The sequence below is a fragment of the Aythya fuligula genome, chromosome 7 (assembly GCF_009819795.1).
Source record: "Aythya fuligula isolate bAytFul2 chromosome 7, bAytFul2.pri, whole genome shotgun sequence".
NCBI classification, from domain to species: Eukaryota; Metazoa; Chordata; class Aves; order Anseriformes; family Anatidae; genus Aythya; species Aythya fuligula.
Genome location: NC_045565.1, coordinates 11,300,654 through 11,319,245, shown reverse-complemented (window position 1 = coordinate 11,319,245; position 18,592 = coordinate 11,300,654). Strand labels below are relative to the sequence as shown.

The 18,592-nt window shown below is 36.8% G+C and overlaps 1 protein-coding gene across 2 annotated transcripts in view; it reads right to left on the bottom strand.

The window, feature by feature from the left end:
* LOC116491083 (rap1 GTPase-GDP dissociation stimulator 1-like) overlaps positions 1-18,592 on the bottom strand; it is a 38,930-nt gene that overhangs the window by 10,480 nt on the left and 9,858 nt on the right. For both annotated transcript variants that reach the window (XM_032190717.1, XM_032190718.1), the window contains exons 2-8: positions 12,959-13,069; positions 9,916-10,038; positions 9,623-9,748; positions 7,524-7,652; positions 6,406-6,531; positions 5,659-5,802; positions 1,582-1,716 (exon numbers count right to left, since the gene is read on the bottom strand). In XM_032190717.1, the coding sequence (XP_032046608.1) occupies positions 1,582-1,716; positions 5,659-5,802; positions 6,406-6,531; positions 7,524-7,652; positions 9,623-9,748; positions 9,916-10,038; positions 12,959-13,069 (894 nt within the window). The remainder of the gene's footprint in view (positions 1-1,581; positions 1,717-5,658; positions 5,803-6,405; positions 6,532-7,523; positions 7,653-9,622; positions 9,749-9,915; positions 10,039-12,958; positions 13,070-18,592) is intronic.

Genomic DNA, 18,592 nt, shown 5'->3' with positions numbered 1-18,592 from the left:
TATTAAATACTTCCACTTCTTTAGTTGATCTTTTATGTTTACACAGACCTCATGAGTTGTGTCTGCAGGTTTCATTTTTGTTTTTCTCCTAGTTTGACATCTTGTTGAAATTCTGTGGTAGAAACATAAAACTGGAAAGATTGAAGAGGTTTTGTGATAGACATTGAGCAGAACAGATAACAAAAAAAGAGGCCCCTTAGTGATCCACTGATATTTTATAATTCGGAATTCAGCCTGTTAAAGTGCAGCTGCAGAGAACATTAAGTTCTACCAGTACTATATGTATCAGGCAGTAATATAGGAGCGAAGTTGTAGGTTACATCCATGGTCTTCCAGAGTTTTAGATTTATGATTTTTGCAAGATGAACTGTGTTCATTGCTCTGTTAAGAAACTCCCAAGGATAGGCTTAGCACTGTAAATACGTATCTGGATATATGCACATACAGCCAAGCTGCTTTTTGTTATCTTTTAAAAGCTGTGTTAAGTTGTAAGTGATGTAAGGTAGCTTGCATGCATAGAAATCTCTGCATACACTACTAGCACCAAAAAGCAATTGCACAGGCCTCTATCTACTAATATGAACAGTGTTAGAAAACCTCTTTACAGAGAAATACAGAAGTGGTGAGAGGTTAATCATGTGGAATATGTTTATTGAAACACTGAATAGACAGATGTGGCTGACTCTTATGATGCAGAGAGTGTGGTAATACTATAGGCAAAACTAAGTTACCTGAGAGTGTATAAAAACAAGTTGAAATTGGATAAGTGAAGTTTTGAAGAGAGCTATCTGAAGGAAGAAGCAAGGGCTTCAAACACCTGGTACAAGGTGTATCAGGATTTAAAAGGAAGCAGTGGAAGCAAAGTAGTAAGTTTTCTTGTGGCGCTCTTGTTTATTCAAAGTAATGACTATATATGTAGAACTATTTACAAAACTAGGCCTGCTGGCTAGCTTACATAGAAAATTCAGCAAACAGCTTCAAGTTTTTATTTTCAGAAAAGTGTCATTGTGCTCCTCTGAAGAGTGCTATACCACAGTGTAAGGACTGTGGTGCTGTTCTGTTAAGTCTCCAGGAAAACATTTTTTGTCTGAATTATGTTTTTGAGTGGAAGCAGTAGCACAAAATTTTCTGATACGGATTTACTGAAGATCACAAGTAAAATTTTTAAAGTGTTGTACAGGGCAAATTTACAATGAACATTGGCTTTATAGAAGAACAAGTTTATTAAAATAATAATTTTAAAAAATCTACCAAGTGTGATGGGAGCTCCACACAAAACTATGTATTTTAAGCTATAAGCCTGGTTCTGCATTATTATCTTAAACTGCTGTATGTTGTTAATAGGAAATAATATTAGCAGTTGGCAATGAGATTACAGTGTATTATATTTAGACCTTTCACGTAGCTGAAAAATCCTGATGAATTATGCAAAAATATGTCTCTGCAGGGGGAAAAAAGTCAATTGCCCCTCAGAATACATGACACTGGAAATGATGACTTGGACAGAGCTGCACAGATCTACATTAAATGATCCATCTTTACAAGGAATCACAGTAAGTCATTGATCTTCAAAATCTGTACCTGGGATAGCAAGGTTTCGAAGTGCGCTGAGTGCAGCATGTTGTACAGAGACATCCCCACTCTCCACATGTTTCTCCAAAAGGTCCAGAAGCTGATGTATGATTCCCACCTGTACCATTCGTATACAGTTGCCATCTAAAGAAAGAGGAGAAACCAAGCAGGTAGACAGGTGAGATGAGAAACTTAATCATGTGAATGAGGAATTCAGGGAGACTTTGCCTTGTCTGTCTCAATGTTTCGATGAGATTGTGGGGTACATAGCTTTTGCATTTTTGCATATTTTTTACAGTCTTCAATTCTCTAGAGCTGGAAGTGAGCTTCAGCTACTTGTGAACTGATTGTGAGATGCACACTCTAGTAAGACAGCTTGAGAATGCTTGCTAGAGCCAGTCAGTCAAATTAAAATCCATATCTTCTCCATTCAATTTCTTCCTCCACCACTGCTTGACTTTCCACTATATATATATGCACTACTATATATATATATATATATATATATATATATATATATATAACTATACACACACATGTGATGGAATATTAGTGGCATTTTCCATTTCTCCACAGGATAGCTTTAATGCCTCATTTTGCTGTTCTACTGGTTTAAGAGACTATAGTGAGACCAGCTATCTTAGCTATCAATGGTGAGTCTGATTACTAGTTTTGTACTGCTATTACTCCTTGTATTCAGTACAATCATTAGATTTTTCTTACCTGTTCTGAGAAACGCACTTTCTGAAATAAGTCTGCGTTGCACTCATGAAATTTGGAAAATCTCTATTGACCTAGAGAGTTCTTATCTATTCAAAGCTGGTGAAAGATTTATACTTTCCAGAGAATCACCATTTTGCACAGTAAGTGCTCCACAATTCTTTGTAAGTGCATTTCTGTATGTCTGTATAGTCTCCGTTTATTTTGAGAACTCAGTCTGCAGTGATGAGAGGACTTTTGTTATCAGAACTTCCTTAGCTCTCCTTGATAGGAAATGAGAAGGTGCCTTCCCCTGAAGAGCTGATGGAAACTGTTACCCTCTGCATCTTTTGGAAGGAAGTGTTTTGAGGATGATATTTGGCAAATATTTTTCTGCATTTTATTATTTTGTGTAGTTAATCACACCGCAAGAGAAGCATTTTCTTGACACCAGTCAACATTCTGTTATTACCGTGTTATTACTGTGTGAATATTATTTGTTAGAAAATGGCAAAAATTGTGAATGCCATACAGGAAGACCGCATCTTCACCTGGGGTAAAGAGCTACCTGTGAAACTATGCAGTCTTGGTTGGTACAAATCAAGAATCTGTCCAGAAGTAGCTTTACTTGTTCCTCATAGTGCTAGCTGCATGTCTAAGATTTTTTTTTTTTAATTTACCACTTAAATGGCCATATGTAGTAGTTTTAACATCTGTGCTTGTTTGAATATTATTTCTGCCCCAAAGTAGTAAAAACTCCTCTGTGTTCTCTTTTGAACAAGCCAGTTCTTTTAGCATTTTTACTGCTGTTGCATTTGAGTTAGTGGCATATTTTTCCCCCTGTATTTCTGCATATGTTAAATAAGAAAGTCAAATGTGTATAGAATGACGGGACATTTTCATGAGAAAACTGTCATTCTGTGAAATAGTTCAAATTTTACTCGTGCAAGAATCTTTTGATAAGTGTTTTATGTCTACATTCTCTAAAGGTGATCTTTTTGCTTGTGATTATTCAAACATTCTGGTCCTAATCTTTGGAGGTTAGAGTATATAAGAAAAGTTGCCTAGCCTTCTTTAGGAATGATTGTCTGAGAATAGACTGTTGTGTCCTGAGAAAATTCTACAGGCAAAATACTTTGATCTTCATATAGACTAACCTTAAATGAACTTAATTTCCCTCCTCCCCCACCTTTCACACCAAAGAATGGCAGAGCATTTTTTTTTACCCTCTTGTAAAGTGCAAATAGGCAGAACCCATTAGTTGGCTTCCTTGCTTCAATTGTCACAGAGCTCCAAATTGGTTCTCTCCTATGGATTTTTGCCTTGGATGGCAGCAGAACCTTGAATTTAATGGCTCATAGTTAAACTCTGCTAGGAACAGACACTTTCATAGCTGCAAAAGCTGTCATCTTTTCACTGCCTCAGAAGTCATTTGATGCTGAGATCAGATTTCCATAGGATTTCTTTTCTTAGATTAAAGGCACAAACTGGGGCCTGAAAAGGATTATTCATTTATTCCACATGAAATATCTAATAGGGTTGTGGGGGAGATGGAGGGAGAAGAGGGAGTGACAAAGCAAGCCATTCAGCTGGCTAAGCCGGAGATAGCAAGTCTAAAGGCACGGAGGGCATTTCTGTGGCCTTCGTGGGCAGCCGTGCACAAAGGCTGCTTCAGAGCTAGGTAAGAGACAATGAAGAAAGGAAGGCTAGAAAGGATGTGGGGGAAGGCGAGGAGAAATGCATGTGATACTGTCACATCATTTTTCTGAAGTGAGCTGTCTTGCTTAACTATTCAGAAAGATCTCAGGGAATCCTTACTGATAATTAAGTTAATGGAGAAAGTTAGGAATTGTTCAAAAAAAGAGTTTCTTTTTGTTAATTAAGCTTGAACCTATCACAGCATCTGTCAATGAGAAAGGAATGGACAGAAAACAGAGTTTCTTCTGCTGACCGATTCAGCACAGCATGTCTCCCAAGCATCTCTTTATAAGAGTCTCTCTGTGTTTCTCTCTGCATAGTATTAAGGCTCGTTGCTCTCTATAATAGGAAAGTGTGAAAGATAAAAATGGCTTATATTGAGATTCCTTTTTTTCCCCTGATGTCTGAGTAATCCCCTCCCCACTTCCCAAAGTGACTTAAAGTTCCTCAAATTATTTCAATATCCTTAGTCTCTGTTACTTAAAGGTATGCAAGTTTCTAGTTTGCAGAAAAACAAGGTTATAGTTTCAGAGGCATGAGGCAATAAAATCTAACAGTGTTGTTCTTCACTCACAGACAGTGGCTTTCTAGCTTTGATGGGCAGAGAAAAAGCAACCTTACCATTAGTTTTGTAAAATTAGCAAAAGCAAGTGTTCCTGACTCTGTCGCTGCATATGTTTGGATATGAGGCAGTTAACAGCATTCTGGGAGATAATGCAAAATAAATACATAAAAATTCTTCATGGGTTTATCTAAGGCATGATAAATAGAGAATGTTAAAAGTACGTCTTGTGTCTACATCATAGTTACCCCAAAGTGAACTGTTCTGTTTGTCTTTGTTAGGGGACCAGAGAGGACATATGAATCAATAATGACTTGAAGGTTGTTGCTGTAGTTAATAATTTAAAATCTTTAAACTGATGATTACTTTGGAATTTGGTTGGTGGGGTACAGTGTAAGTGTCCAGTTCTTGAAGTTTGTTTTTTAATCTGTGTTGTCCAAAATACAATATAACAGGGCCACCTAAACTTAGGTGCATTAAGTGTCTTCAGCCTTTTTGTAGTGTTGCTCAAATCAGCTTAAAGACTGAGAGGAAAATCTACATCAGCAATGTGTGTAGCTTGGAATGATGATGTTCTTCCTTCTACGTAAATGTGCAATTTACATTACAAGGAAATTCTTACATTTCACTTGTTAATCCAAATGCTTCAAGTATTTAAGTAGGCTTGGGGTAGTGAATGAGGAAAGACAGGTGGCACAGCACCATGTGAACATTTTAATCTGATGATTAGCTTTAAATTTAAAGCAGATTCTTGGCTCATCTTTGAAAGTAAAGTGTTAGAAGCTGGGTGTGTCTGACACAGCCATGAGTACAGCTACAGTGGCTCGAAGTTCTTGTACCTGCGCTTGCTTTCTGCACAGAAGCATTCACATTGTTATTAGATTGCTTGAGGTAGCATATGCATGATGCTTGAAGAGAAGCATTGCAACGTGAGCACCAAGCTCCTATAAACACTGAAAAAATACAATGTCTGAGAATTCCCTTAAGGATTATGAAACAGGTTGCAGACGTGTCCCTGTTAAGCAAATGGAAGCAACCAAGCAGATGATGACAACACTTCTTCCAGGTGGACTTCCTGACATTTCTTTATGTATCTGGACTGTCAATATTCCATTATTTTATTTTACCTCCAAGAAGCAGAGAGACAATGAGATCTGATGCAGCCTTCACGATGCATGTATCTTCAGCTTGTGAATTGCCCTGGAGCCTCAGCAGGATGTCAGACAGCACCTCTTGCACACCTGCCTCCACCAACTGAACTTTTAGAGCATCTGTAAAGAACACAAAAGCACACTAGAAGTTTCTTGGGTCATATTTGAAGTTTCAAGCTAGGAAGCTAAATCTTTGAATTTAGGTCAGTCTCTTTCCAGGTGTGGTCATTTTTTTTTTGTGTGTTTCTTTGTTTATCAGACATCCTGGTGCTACGATGAAACCATAGGCAGGATGAGCAAAGCCAGTTATGAGTTTTCATCAGGTATCTAGATATTCTAGATGGATTCTTGTCAGTGCTTTTTACACTGCTGCTTAGAGTAGATATCTTCTGTATTTGGTTGTCAAGTTTTTGATACAAAAAGAAAAGACTTCAGTCTTTTGTTTACTCTGGTATTCTGTTGCGAAGTCATATTCTACCATGGTTCATATTCTACCAAAATAGAGTGGAAGGCTATTCTCTCCTGTCTGGATTTGCTGTCTCACCTATTAAGCTTCCAAGCCTTAATCAGGCTGGGATTTCACATGTTCTTGTGGTTTATTTCCCTTAAAGGGATGACTAATTTCCAATAGTAGGATCCCTCAGCAAATGCAGAACCCGGAGCTTAAGTTAAGCACCAGTATCCCTTTCTCCCCTCTTTCTTTCAAGCCAAAAGGAGCCTTACCATTTTCTGCAAGTGCTTGTAGGACCTCAAAGATGATTTCTAACCTTTCATGGTTCTCTGCTCTTCTCAATTGTTTCACCAGCTGTTCAGCAACCTTTGTCTTGCTTAGAGCTTCCTTAGCTGTATCTGCGTATATGATAAAGTCAGGATTTTGGTTCTGTATTTGATAAAATGTTAAAAGCGTATCTTCCTATAATCAGAAGTGACTAGATGTTACTTTGATTTTGAAAGCCTTTCCTGTTTTATTTATAAATACATATATAAATATTTTATATTTATTTATCCCTTTGAACAGCACTGAGACAGCAAAACTCTATTCCATCACTTTTATTACTCCGCATCTTTACTACTTTCATTGTTTTAATGCTTTTTTTTTTTTTTTTTTTTTTTTTTTTTTGTCTAATTTCTGTAGCTATGACTTCATAATAGCTGTGAAATTAATCCTGGCTTAATTCCTTATAAATTACTCTTATAAATCCATCTGCAGTATGATTATTTCATTTATCAAATTGGCATCTGCCACATGCCTGTTTGCTGTAGCAGTATATTTTCTGCCTTGATTAGATTAGATAGTTCTAATCTCACTGGGATCCTAACCATCTGCAAGATGATGATAACAGAGATCAAATATTTTAAAGCTTACTGTTCTTAGACATAGAACACATTTTAATAGAATATGGTATTATAGAATATGGTAAGAGATTTATAAAGGGAAGGCCTGGCTAGAAGATAGTGTGACATACCCCTTTCCTTGCCTCTCCCCTAAAGGCAGGAGGTAATTAAATTATAGAGTAGAGTCAGACCGTATACAGTTTACAGTAGATGAAGTTATGCCATCTATACCTTTTTTCTAGAACAAAAAACAGTCTGCTGAAACTTAATTATTTTAATAATTATTAAATAATAATTGCTGATACTCCACGACAGAATAGTAACTTTCCCAACATGGGTGCTGTGGCCAGTTTCTTGTTATGTACCAGTAAGGGGAAATAACAAGCAAAACCCACCAAAACAAATAAAAAAGCCTACCACAGCTGTGGGCATTCTGCATGTAAATGATAAGGCAATGATAGTGTGAAGTTGACATTTACCTGCAAGATACACAAGCATTTACTTACCAAGGTCTGCAAGATTGCATAAGGCCAATAGGTCAACGTGGACAAGTGGTTCGCTCTCTGCATAATCAGTCAATATTCGGACTAGTGATGAGATTACACCTACCTTCACCAGCTCTTCCTGAAGATCACCTGGTAATAGCATGCACAGAAGTTAAAGATGATTAAATAGGGGCCAATTAAATCAGTAAATAAGGTCAAACTGAGATTCTTTGCAGCAAGGTAATCTAGTTCGTTTTTACACTGTTACATTTCATACAGCTTTCATGTCATGGGTTCAGGCTAATGTGTGTGTATGGAAAATGCAGGTTCAGAACAGCTCTGCTAGACCTCCGGGTCTTAGTTTGAACTGAGTAATTAGGCCACTGTGAAAAATAAATAGATCAGGGCAATTGAATGAGCATCTTGACTAGTAGCACACCTTCTAGTGCAAATTCTGATGGACTGCATCACTTCATAACTATCTGAAAATTGAGTGAGAAATATACATTGGCTTATTTCTCTTGGGGAGCAGGAACCTGACCTGTATTATCCCATGGCTTCTTTCTGCCTAAAGGGCAGAGATATATAAGGGACTCGAACCTATGATAAGGCACAATCTAGTGACGACTCAGCTTTTGGGGATCACCAGTATTCTGAACTGTGTAGTATATGTCCACATACCTGTTCTTTGCATGTTGGTAATGATTATTTTTTGAGGAGAAAAACAAACAAACAACTTTGTGAAAGATGCTTCACAATACCCAGGCTGTTATAAGATACTACTGAGAAAGAGAGGTGGCTTTAAAGTTGATCTAGGAGTGTATCTTTTTTTTTTTTTTTTTTTTTTTTTTTTTTAATTGTTCTGAATGTTCTGGATTCAATGTACCTTTGGCATTTTTATAGGCTGAGCAAAGTCATCAGACAAGCATAAATCACTGTAGCTCAAGGGAAGTCAGTGAAGTACGGTAAGTTGAAATGAATTTGTTCATAGTTCTAATATATGAAGTACAGTTGTCTCTGTAGAATTACTGAGAAAATGGATAACTTCTTTCTTCTTTTTGTAGTTTGGTTTGCAGTGACTGAAGGCTTAATTTCTACAATAATTTTGAGAATGCCAAAAACTAAGATACAAAGTTGGTCAGTGGTGGTTGCTTACCATTACAATGACAGTGCTTTTGTAAGTGTCTTGCTGAGAGCTAGACTGCAACTCAGGTGGCAGCACGTATGACAATTACCAGGAAAAGCATCTGGGTGCTATTGTAGGATATGTAATTGTAATTCAATCAGGGAATCACTGATCTAATTTGCAGGGAGGTAGTAGAATCTATACCAGATACAGATTTTTTGCCTATCATGCTTGGATTTCATAGCAACAATGCAAGGAGGCAAACCCATGGTTCTCCAGACAAATCTACATGGGTCCACACTAGAAAAATAAGAGAATGTTGAGGGATATTGATAGTAGACACTGGGTGAAAAGCTCCATATTAACTCCAGGATGCCATAAATACTTTGGTCAGTCTGGGAAGTGAGGATTAAAAAATAATAATAATCTGTTGAGGCAATTAAGTGAAATGGGCTTAATTTTTGAGACCAGCATGCAAGATGGTATACTGGCTTTATGGAAATCTTTGGAGCACAGAGATCTTCTATATGCAAAGAATGGTCTTTAATAAAGAACTAGATAATATCTCAGTATTTTTTTAATGTTTTTTCCTGACACACTTGAAAAAAAAAACAACAACTGTTGCTTTATAAACACTTGGGAGAAGTCAAAGCCCTTTGGGATTTGGCCCCAAGGTAGTTCTGCTAAGCTGTTAAGGTATATATGAAGCTTTGCTACTCTTTAGTTGAAGAGCGGAACTATTCAGCCTCTGGTCTGAGGAAGATATATCACCTTGAAGTCAAAAATATAGGGGGAAACTCAGTTTAGGGTGTGTTTGGGATGAGTTCAGACTGGCATCTGTGAGCTGTATATACTGTATGACTAACAGGAGCTTGAAGTGCATAGTGTGCTCAGGTCTCATGGAATAAAACATAGCTTATAATTCATAATAATGCCTTCTAAAATAATGTCTTGCAACTAGAAAAAAATTGAATTCTCTCAAGTAGTTACTTACGGTTATCATAACAGATACGGCCGATAGCCCGCCCAGCATGAAGAAGCATTTCTTGGTCTGTGCTTTCCAGCAAAGGTATCAAAGTCACAACCAAATCTGCTTCAATACACGGCTTCTTCATTTCATCTGAAAAGGTAAAGGAGAGGGACTGCTGTGTCTTTAGTCATGTTAAAATAAAATGATTGCAATTGCAAGACCAATAACTGGTAGCCATGAAACAAAATTAAGCAGTGGAAAAACAGCTAAGGTGCTGTAATATGTAGTAACGCTGTACATACTAAAGTGCAACATACCATTCTTGGCTATCTCTGAAAGCACCTGGGCTGCTTTCACTGCACATCGTGGATTGCCTTTCAGGATTTTTGCCAAAGTTAGGAAGATCCCACTCTCTCTGAGTAGGCTGAAGGATCTCTGCTCTGTAATGATAGGAATATTAACACCTGCAGTAGGTTTGCAACTGTTTATTTACATGGTACTTTGTTTCCTAGACTTTTGAGTGGCTGTCTTTGGGATCCAAGTTGCTGCCTTAACAGGGTACTTAAGTCTGTCTCAGTCTAAATATACGGGAATGCTCATCTGCTTAAATAGCAACAAGTGTCTATCCAGCTGATTATTCTGCTTCATGCTGAATTGAAGCACAGGTGGCAAAGCAAAGAGGAAGACATTTTCATCTCTGACTATAAAAAGATACTTGTGTAAGGCATTGGAAGTTGTGGATTAAGATGCTATTCCTGATGTATTGCCTAGCCATTAATTTTGTAGGTAGGCACAATATCTTTTATTAGACCAGCAATTGGAACAGTCCATTCTCTCAGACTTTTTACATTAAAAGCATGTCTAGTTGTCCTTAAAGTAGTAAGTTACCATCTGCCAGGGCATTCAAATAAATGCAGGTTTATGTGATCTCAGGAGAACGCGCAGAGACCTTAGAGAAAGACTTTTACATAAGGATAATAAGAGCTACTTTTAAAATTCTTGTCTGGCTGGTGGGTGTCCTAGCTCAGACCCTAGACAATTAAAATAAAACTTAAAGTCTGTTTCCTTGTTGTCGGTATCTGTGTGAGACTATTTACTGTAAGGCTGCACGTTTTATCATCATGAAATGACTGATTGACTTTCTTGGTATAAGAATTAGAATATCTCTGATACTGTAGGTAACAAAGGGAATAACCAACCAGAGGATCCCATCTAACCTGCTTCTCTTTCAAAGCAGGTCAAAGTGACATTCTTCTATTTAGAAATGGGCCAAGTTGTATTATAGTAGAAAACCTACAATAAACAGTAATTCATTGTATAGAACTCCAGTGCTAGCCATTTATGTACACCTCATTATTTTGCTTTGACTACTACTACCCATATGATGTGTCTGTGTTATGCAACCCAGACACACTGATGCAGTTTTGAGATGTAGATCATTCCATTAATTTGCTTTTGTCTGGCTATCCCCTGGAGACCATTGAATTTTCTATTCACCTATTGATTTTTCTGTGTTTAAAAGGTAAAGGGTGCTTGAGTATATGTTTTCTAGATACACAGTTTCTTCTTATGTGGTTACATAAACCAGTTCTATAATGCGGAAATGTCATTACAGCATCATTCCACAGTAATTTGGTAAAAGGTTAATAACAAGCTTTCTTAGAGCTAAGCCTTTATAAGAATTCAATCTAATATTTACAGAAGGGAGATTGAGTTCTGGCTTTGTATGTGAAAGCTGACATAACTGTAACTGTCAAGATGTATAGCATGGTATCTTCTCTACTTTATTTAGTACTAAAAGAAAGACTCTTTTGGTATAGGCAGATTTCCTCAGAACATTGCCAACATACTTGATTGCTGAAGCTGGATGCTGTCCTCTTCCTGGCCTGGAACACTGAGTGGGGCTGCAGTGATGTCTGTCTGCATTAAAAATTCACTGAATACTATTGCAAGCATTTGTCGTAACTACAAGTGTGGTCTTTTTGCAAAGCTATTTGCAAACAAGTAGTGTGTATGGCTTGTTTAGAGCTCTAGATCTCTAGTACAGAGCAGTCCTTGGATACTGCTGAAGACCTCTCTGAGGTCTTCAGGAAGATCAGGAAGTCTGGTTAATGAGGAAAGACTGACATTTCGTGAAAGCCTGTGAAAAATCAGATCTCGTGAGCTGAAATCTCTTAAAGGGTTAGAGCCATGTTTGCCTTATTCTTCAGATTTTTGTAACTCTTACTTTCTATGGGCTCAAAGGGGTTTGTTCACATGTTGTGTGTGAAGCACTCTGCTGTACCAGCATGGCCAGATCACTATAGCCACTGAAGGAGGGAGAGCTACCGCACAAGTAAAACAAGCTCCCTCAGTGAAGAATAAACAGTTCTCAATTAACAAGTAATCAGCTCTTGACAGGCATGATTTCTGTCCCCTCAGATACTTAGTTTGCCTCTGCAAATAAGATGTCTGTGAGAAATTGAAAGGGCTTTTGGGCAGAATAGATTGGCAATATCTGTTTGTACAGCCCTGCGGAACAGCACTAGTAAGAAAAGTATAAACAGTTGTTGAGATGAGACTGGTGTTATTAATGGGATGGTCAAATAGAATAATGTCTGTAAATACCTAGGAACTTCTTTTTTGCTCTAATTTATTGGATTATTCGAATTGGTATTTGAAAAATTCATCAGTATTTTAGATAACACTTCAGGAACTTCAGTCTTTGTGCTTATTCGTATGAAAATTACTTCCAGAAGTCAATTTTGGTCATCTACATAATAATTACTGTGCTGTATTGTAGAATAACTAGCTGTAAACTTAAATATGTTCAGTAACAAATTCACTGCATTTTAAGCCCGTTACAGCTTTTTATATGACACAAATAATGGATTTTCTAGTTTAAGATGCCTGTTGTACCATTGAGATTAGTAATTTGAGTGATTAGAGTGATTTAGAGATATTTTTCTTCCAGATCTATTTCTTACAAATTTACCTTAATTGCTAATTAATCCTTGAAATGAGTTCTAGAGGTTAATGTGGTCTATACCTATATCTGAGCTAAGTGTTTCACAGTAATCAGTTTTTACCTATGTTCTGATAGGGTCACTCCACTTTTAATCGTAGGAGTTTGTAATAAGTAGAACATTAAATTTGGAATTTCTTTGTAGCTTGAGGTGTTTTAGGGGTCAGTAACTTTATCTGGTCAAAGGTAGGTTTGAGAGTAGGCAGAAAGAAAGGAAAATAATGAAACAGGTTGGGGAGATCTATAGCATCAGCAGCAGCCTCTTCTAATACAGGTTATCACAATAGATGAAAAGCTCTAGTGAATACTTCCACATTGTGTAAACAGTTAAAAAGCGATCAAGAGTGATACTTAGCTATCTTCAGTAAGAGCCAGGAGAATCCCATTTAGACTTTCAAGGATCTGGTCTTCAGATTCTGTGTCATCTCCACAGAGCCCCAGGTACTCCAGGTGCTGACTCAGGGTTTCTAAACAGAAAGGGATGGAAAACTGTTGAGCCAGTATAAAAAAATACTTTTTTTTTTTTTTTCTTTTCTTTTCAGTGACTTCAGCTAACTATAAGCTCATCTTCTGAATTATTCAGGTCTAAATGTGCTCATTAAGTAACTCATTTCACTCAAAAGCATGTGGCAAAACTTTGGTTTACTTCTCATACAACACATAGCTCTTGTGCAGGCATAAACAGCAGAGAGAAATTCTGTCTGGAAAAATAAATTAACGTATAGTAACTGTGGTAGAGTTCGAGGGGGGGAGGAGAGAAATAGAGAACTGAAGTCAAACCTGTAATTTCAAAGTATCTTTTTTATAAAAATAATAGCACATGCAGTTTAACTAGCTGTATATCTACTCACTGATGATAGTGGGCAGTAGCAGGCATTAAAAGAATGCAGTAACTTCAGATAAAGTAACGTACTTGTCCATTTGTTACTGGCAGCCCTTGGGCTTTAAAAAACAAATCTACTATTTATATCAGTGCATTTAATATATTTTTATGGCCTTTTCTTCCATGAATTTGAAGATTTTTGTTTTCTGTTGCTTTTAATTGAGTCTCTAAACACTCTGTAAGTATTTTGCTGTTCAGCTATTTCAAGATTGCTTATGAATATATTGGAAGACACAGGTTCCAGAAAAGGTAACCTCTAATAACTGTGGCTTTCTATTATGAAAGCAATCTTTATTCTGCCCTTCAGGCTTCACCAGATAACCTTCTCTCACATCCAAAGATAGCTTCAATGATAACCTGATTGAAAGGTTTGTAGAAATCAAAAGGCATGGTTAACAGCATCTTCTTTATTCACCTTCTTGCCAGATCCTTAAAAATGTTTAGAGAGAGATTGAGCAACTGTCATATAGAATCTCTCCCATTTTATTAAAATTACTACACAAATATGTGCTCTACTGTAATCCCACAATTTACCTGTGCAGAGATCAGACTTCTGTACTTCTGTACTTCTGTACAGACTTCTGTTCCTACGTTGTGTAACTGTGTTTGCCACACTTGCTGCTTTCCAAACTATTAATTCTGCAGTTGATTTAAAGGGCATTCTACACATCACAGTTAATGATTTGATTATTCATTATTTATTCTCTTATACACTCTGGGAAATGACATCCAGACCTGACAATTTGTTACCATTTGTTTTATTGATTAGCTCTAAATCAATCTTCTGCCCTTTCAGTCTGAAGATTTCTCCAACTTCTTCCTGGAAACAAAAAGGACTTAAAGTGGTTGAAATGAATGTAAGAAATTATGCTGGAAAACTAATGTCTGAAGGAGTTAATTTATAGTAGAATATAATGTAAAATGTTATCAAAATTGCAGTAAAATAGCATTTCTACTTCACAAACTGTTTCACTGAAAAAGATGATTCATGAGTCTTGGCTTAGAAGTCCTTCAGTAGTTGTGTAGGATTGATAATTCATAATTTTTTCTTGTTTAATAGGTTCACTCTTTTCTCTCTCCCTAATGTGCCTATTAATGTAAGATATATATATATATTTTAAGTTAGAATGTGTAAATTTAGTACTTACAGGAACTGACTTCTACAGAGGAACCAGAAGTGCCTTGAGTTGTTTGGAAGAAAGGAGGAATTAAAGAGAGGGGAACTAGAAGACTAATTAAATGTTATTGTCCTTGAGAAGAAAAAAAAAAAAAAAAAAAAAAGGTAGTTGTCTTTTGGCTTAATTAAAAGCAGTTATTTATGAAGAGTCACAATTTTAGATTTTTGTGCTTTAAAGATGCCACCTTCAGAAAAATTTTTAATCTGCATTCATCAGGTTAAAAATCCATATGGAGAAGAAACATGAGGAAGTAGTTCCATAGCTGTTATTCTGAGTAAGAAACTGAGGCTGTAGGTATCTGATGTCTCTTGGAGAGGTATTGTAATTGAAAGTAACTTTTTTTTTTTTTTTTTTTTTTTTTCTTTTTATGGCCTTTTCAAAGTTGTGTGCTAAGGGCAACAGAGGCATAAAATTGATAGATCAGTGTTCCTTGTTTTGTTTTTTAAAAAGTAGGTGACTTTAAATTTGTTGCCTTTTGAAAACTCCTAGGATAGATTTACAAGGGTGATTGCATATGACCTGATTAAAAAATGGGTGTTAAACATTGATTTCCATTTCTGTAAGGTTCTGCTGCTACAGTTTTCTGAATGAAGGTACATGTAGGTAGAAATTTTCTTCCTTCTCTCCACCCCCCAAAAAAAAATCACCTGAGTAACCTGACAGTTGAATCAGCTTTCATCTTAAACTAGATCTAGTGGGAGTGGGTAGAGAGCTACAACTGCTGATAGTGCAATTTTTAATAAATTAGGAGCCCATGAGAATTATCTCCTGAACTGTATGATTTCATCCTTACCAAGACCCAGAACACATTAGCATGAGAGAATGCATTCACATTCTCGTACTTGTCTAATTAGAGCAATAGTTATATTTGCAACTACATTTCGAATAGAGTTAAGATATTTAGAAAAATGAAAAGGCATCTGAATCTCTTAAATTGGAGGAGGTTATTTTACAAATAGCAGTGAGCAGTATATATTACTGGTCACCCATTAGGATGGGATAGTGCTGGTTAGAAATCCAGGTGCTTTGTTATTTCTCCAGGGAACAGATTAGCAGAGAAACACCATATGCATGATGATGGACAAAGTCCTTGAAAAATAACCCATCTGGTTTGTCTATTGTGTTGTGAAAACAGTACCATAAGCAGCAGAATCACCCAGCTGACTAAAGAGCTATTTTTGTGTGTTTTGCAGAAGGCAGTATTTAACTGCAACAGTCTTAAAATAATAAGCCCTCAGACACTCGGAATTTTCTCATGTTGTATGTTATTTCTCAAAACTCATGTTATTTAATCAGCATGGGACAGATTCCTTGATACTCATTGCCTTTAAGTCAATGCTTATGAAATTGGAGTTAGGAGGCAGATGCCATCCTGTGGAGAGGCAACAACAGTAGCATGCACAAAGCTCGTGACGAAAGTTGGCCAGAAAACAGCATTTCTGTTTTGTGGAAAATTCTGGGCTGTTGACATTTTGTTTCATCCTGTGCTGGAACAGAATGTCGACGCCGCAGAACTTGAGGCGAAAGAGAACAATTTGTTTCAGTTTTTGCAAATCTGCTCCTTCCCCAGCTGGCAGCCGGGGCTGGCCAGCAGCCTGGCCGGCTGGTAGCGAGCTGGGCGGAAGCCAGGCGAGCTGGCCAGCTGGTAGGCCCCGGGAGCACTTGCCGCCTGCGTGCTGAGGAGGCCTTCAGCAGAATGAATGTGTCTCGAGGAATCTCTTCGTTCTCTTGAATCAGTGGTTTTCTTCAGAATATTGTTGATCAGCTTTAGGAGTTGGCTGTATGAATGAAATGCAGTCGAGCTCTGCTCTGGAAAGCTCTAATCTTCTGATCTCACTGGTTACCTGCGGGGCCAGAACTTCTTGAGACTCAAGCACAAAAGCCCCCGCTTTTTTCCCTCCAGTGAGCTGAAGGGCTAGATTAATTCACACACAAATCTGAGCATAAACTACTGAGTAGAGGTGTAGGAACCACACTTTTTCAGTGGGAGTTGGCTTTTTGCTCACCAAGAGCAGAAACAATAATGCAGGAAACATACTGTGTCCTGCTGACTTTATCTGGCCTCTGCCATAGGGAAGGAGCCATGAAATGTGAGCTCTTTAGATCTGCTGAAACACTGCTGAGTCAATTCCCAACACAATTTTTGACTAATAAAGTCCTCAAGAAGTGAGGAATCCCACACATCTTTGTATACTTTTCATTGATAACTATCCCCTGAAAAGATAATGCCTTACCCATTTATTTTTCTCATTTTATAACCTTTCATGTGTATATGAGCTATTTTCTATTTTTTTTTTTTTTTTTCCCCCTATAGGAAACATAGACCCTATCCTGCAATTGTTACCAATATTTATCACTGTTTGGTCACAAGCAGTGAAGCAGTGTAAAGTCAGTGTGTACCAATTTGTTTCAGAGGACTTGAAACAACTTACTCCCCTTGAATGCCTTGCCTTGCGTGTCTCCTTTACAACTTTAGTAATTTCACAAGCTAAACTTGTTCTTCTGTTGGTTATCCTCATAATATTTTAGAAGATTCTTCCACACACTTTGATTATTATTCAAATCTATAAATAAGTTTTTTTTATTTTTTTTCTTTTTTCTTTTTTTTTTTTTTTTTCCTGTAACATAAAGACATAGGGATTATTACAGCAGAAGTCCATTTATCTCTGTGTAATCTCTGGTAATAGATGATTAAAGAAAAGTAAAGGATGATTGTACATATCCTTTCCCTGGTATATCCTTGACTATACGCAGTCAACTCTTCAGGGATTTTTTTAGTTTGAGCTTTCAGACGGTTTAATTTACACTTAAATTCATGAATATATTTATTTTAAATTTGCTTATACTTTAGCTGCCAGAATATAGACTGATGATGAGTTTTGTGAAGTAACTTTGGGTTGAGAGAGGAGGAAAAAAAAACCTTGAAGTGGTTATTTGGCCTTCTCATCATTCACGTTTTCTGAAAACACACTGTATTGCTCTGGTGGGAAGCACAAGTCTCTATGGTTAATTAAAATCACATCGTATGTGTAACAGCTAAGGGATAAGAGTCCATATTGATAAACTGCCAGGGTTCTGCAGGTCAAGAGCAGCCAGAAGGCACAAGAGGAGTCCTGAAGAAAACTAAAATTTCAAGTTATAATGTTAGTAAATAGGTGTTAAATCTAGCAATTTAGTAAGAAAATTAAAAATGAAAAATTCACTGTATTCATAGTTTTTTTTCTTCTTTTTTTTTTTTTTTTTTTTTTTTTTTTTTTTTTTTTTTAATATGGCTACCTGCAAAATCATGTAGCTATAAACCTCAATTTTCTCACAGTATTTTTTGATGTTCTTTCCTGAAACAATTAAATTAATGCCTGGTCCATGGGAGATGCAAAATCTCCCATGTAACCCTAAAATAAAAAATGTGTCTTCATAGCAAGTAGAAGAATTAGTACCGGTGGAAGTAGGACTTCAGCTCTCTTTCTCTAGCTATGTTGTATTATATTTTCTTGATAAATTGGAGATGAAGAAATATGGAAGGGCTGGTAAGTGTGTTTAACAGCAAACAAAGCATATAAGGTCAAATATTTACGCTTGTGCCCAAAGAAAGGAGAGCAGCTCTATCATTATAACAGTTTTGTTGTAACTGAAGGAAGCAAAACCTGCTGCTTCTGACTCCAGTGTGCCTAGCAAGGAAAGGAGGGTCAAGGAGAAGAAAGATGCAATTTATTTATTTATTTATTTATTTTTAATTCCTCCAATGGGAAAAGTAAAGTACCATAAGAACAGATCTTCCATCTCTTTAGACTTTTAAATCCATGGCAAGAAGATTGTCTCATAAGCCATATTTTTATCCATCTCTCTATGAAAAGACGCAGCCATGTTGGAAGATATGTTTTGTCTCTGTCACTGCACTAAAGGGTGATGAGATGTAGGGGAAAAATCAT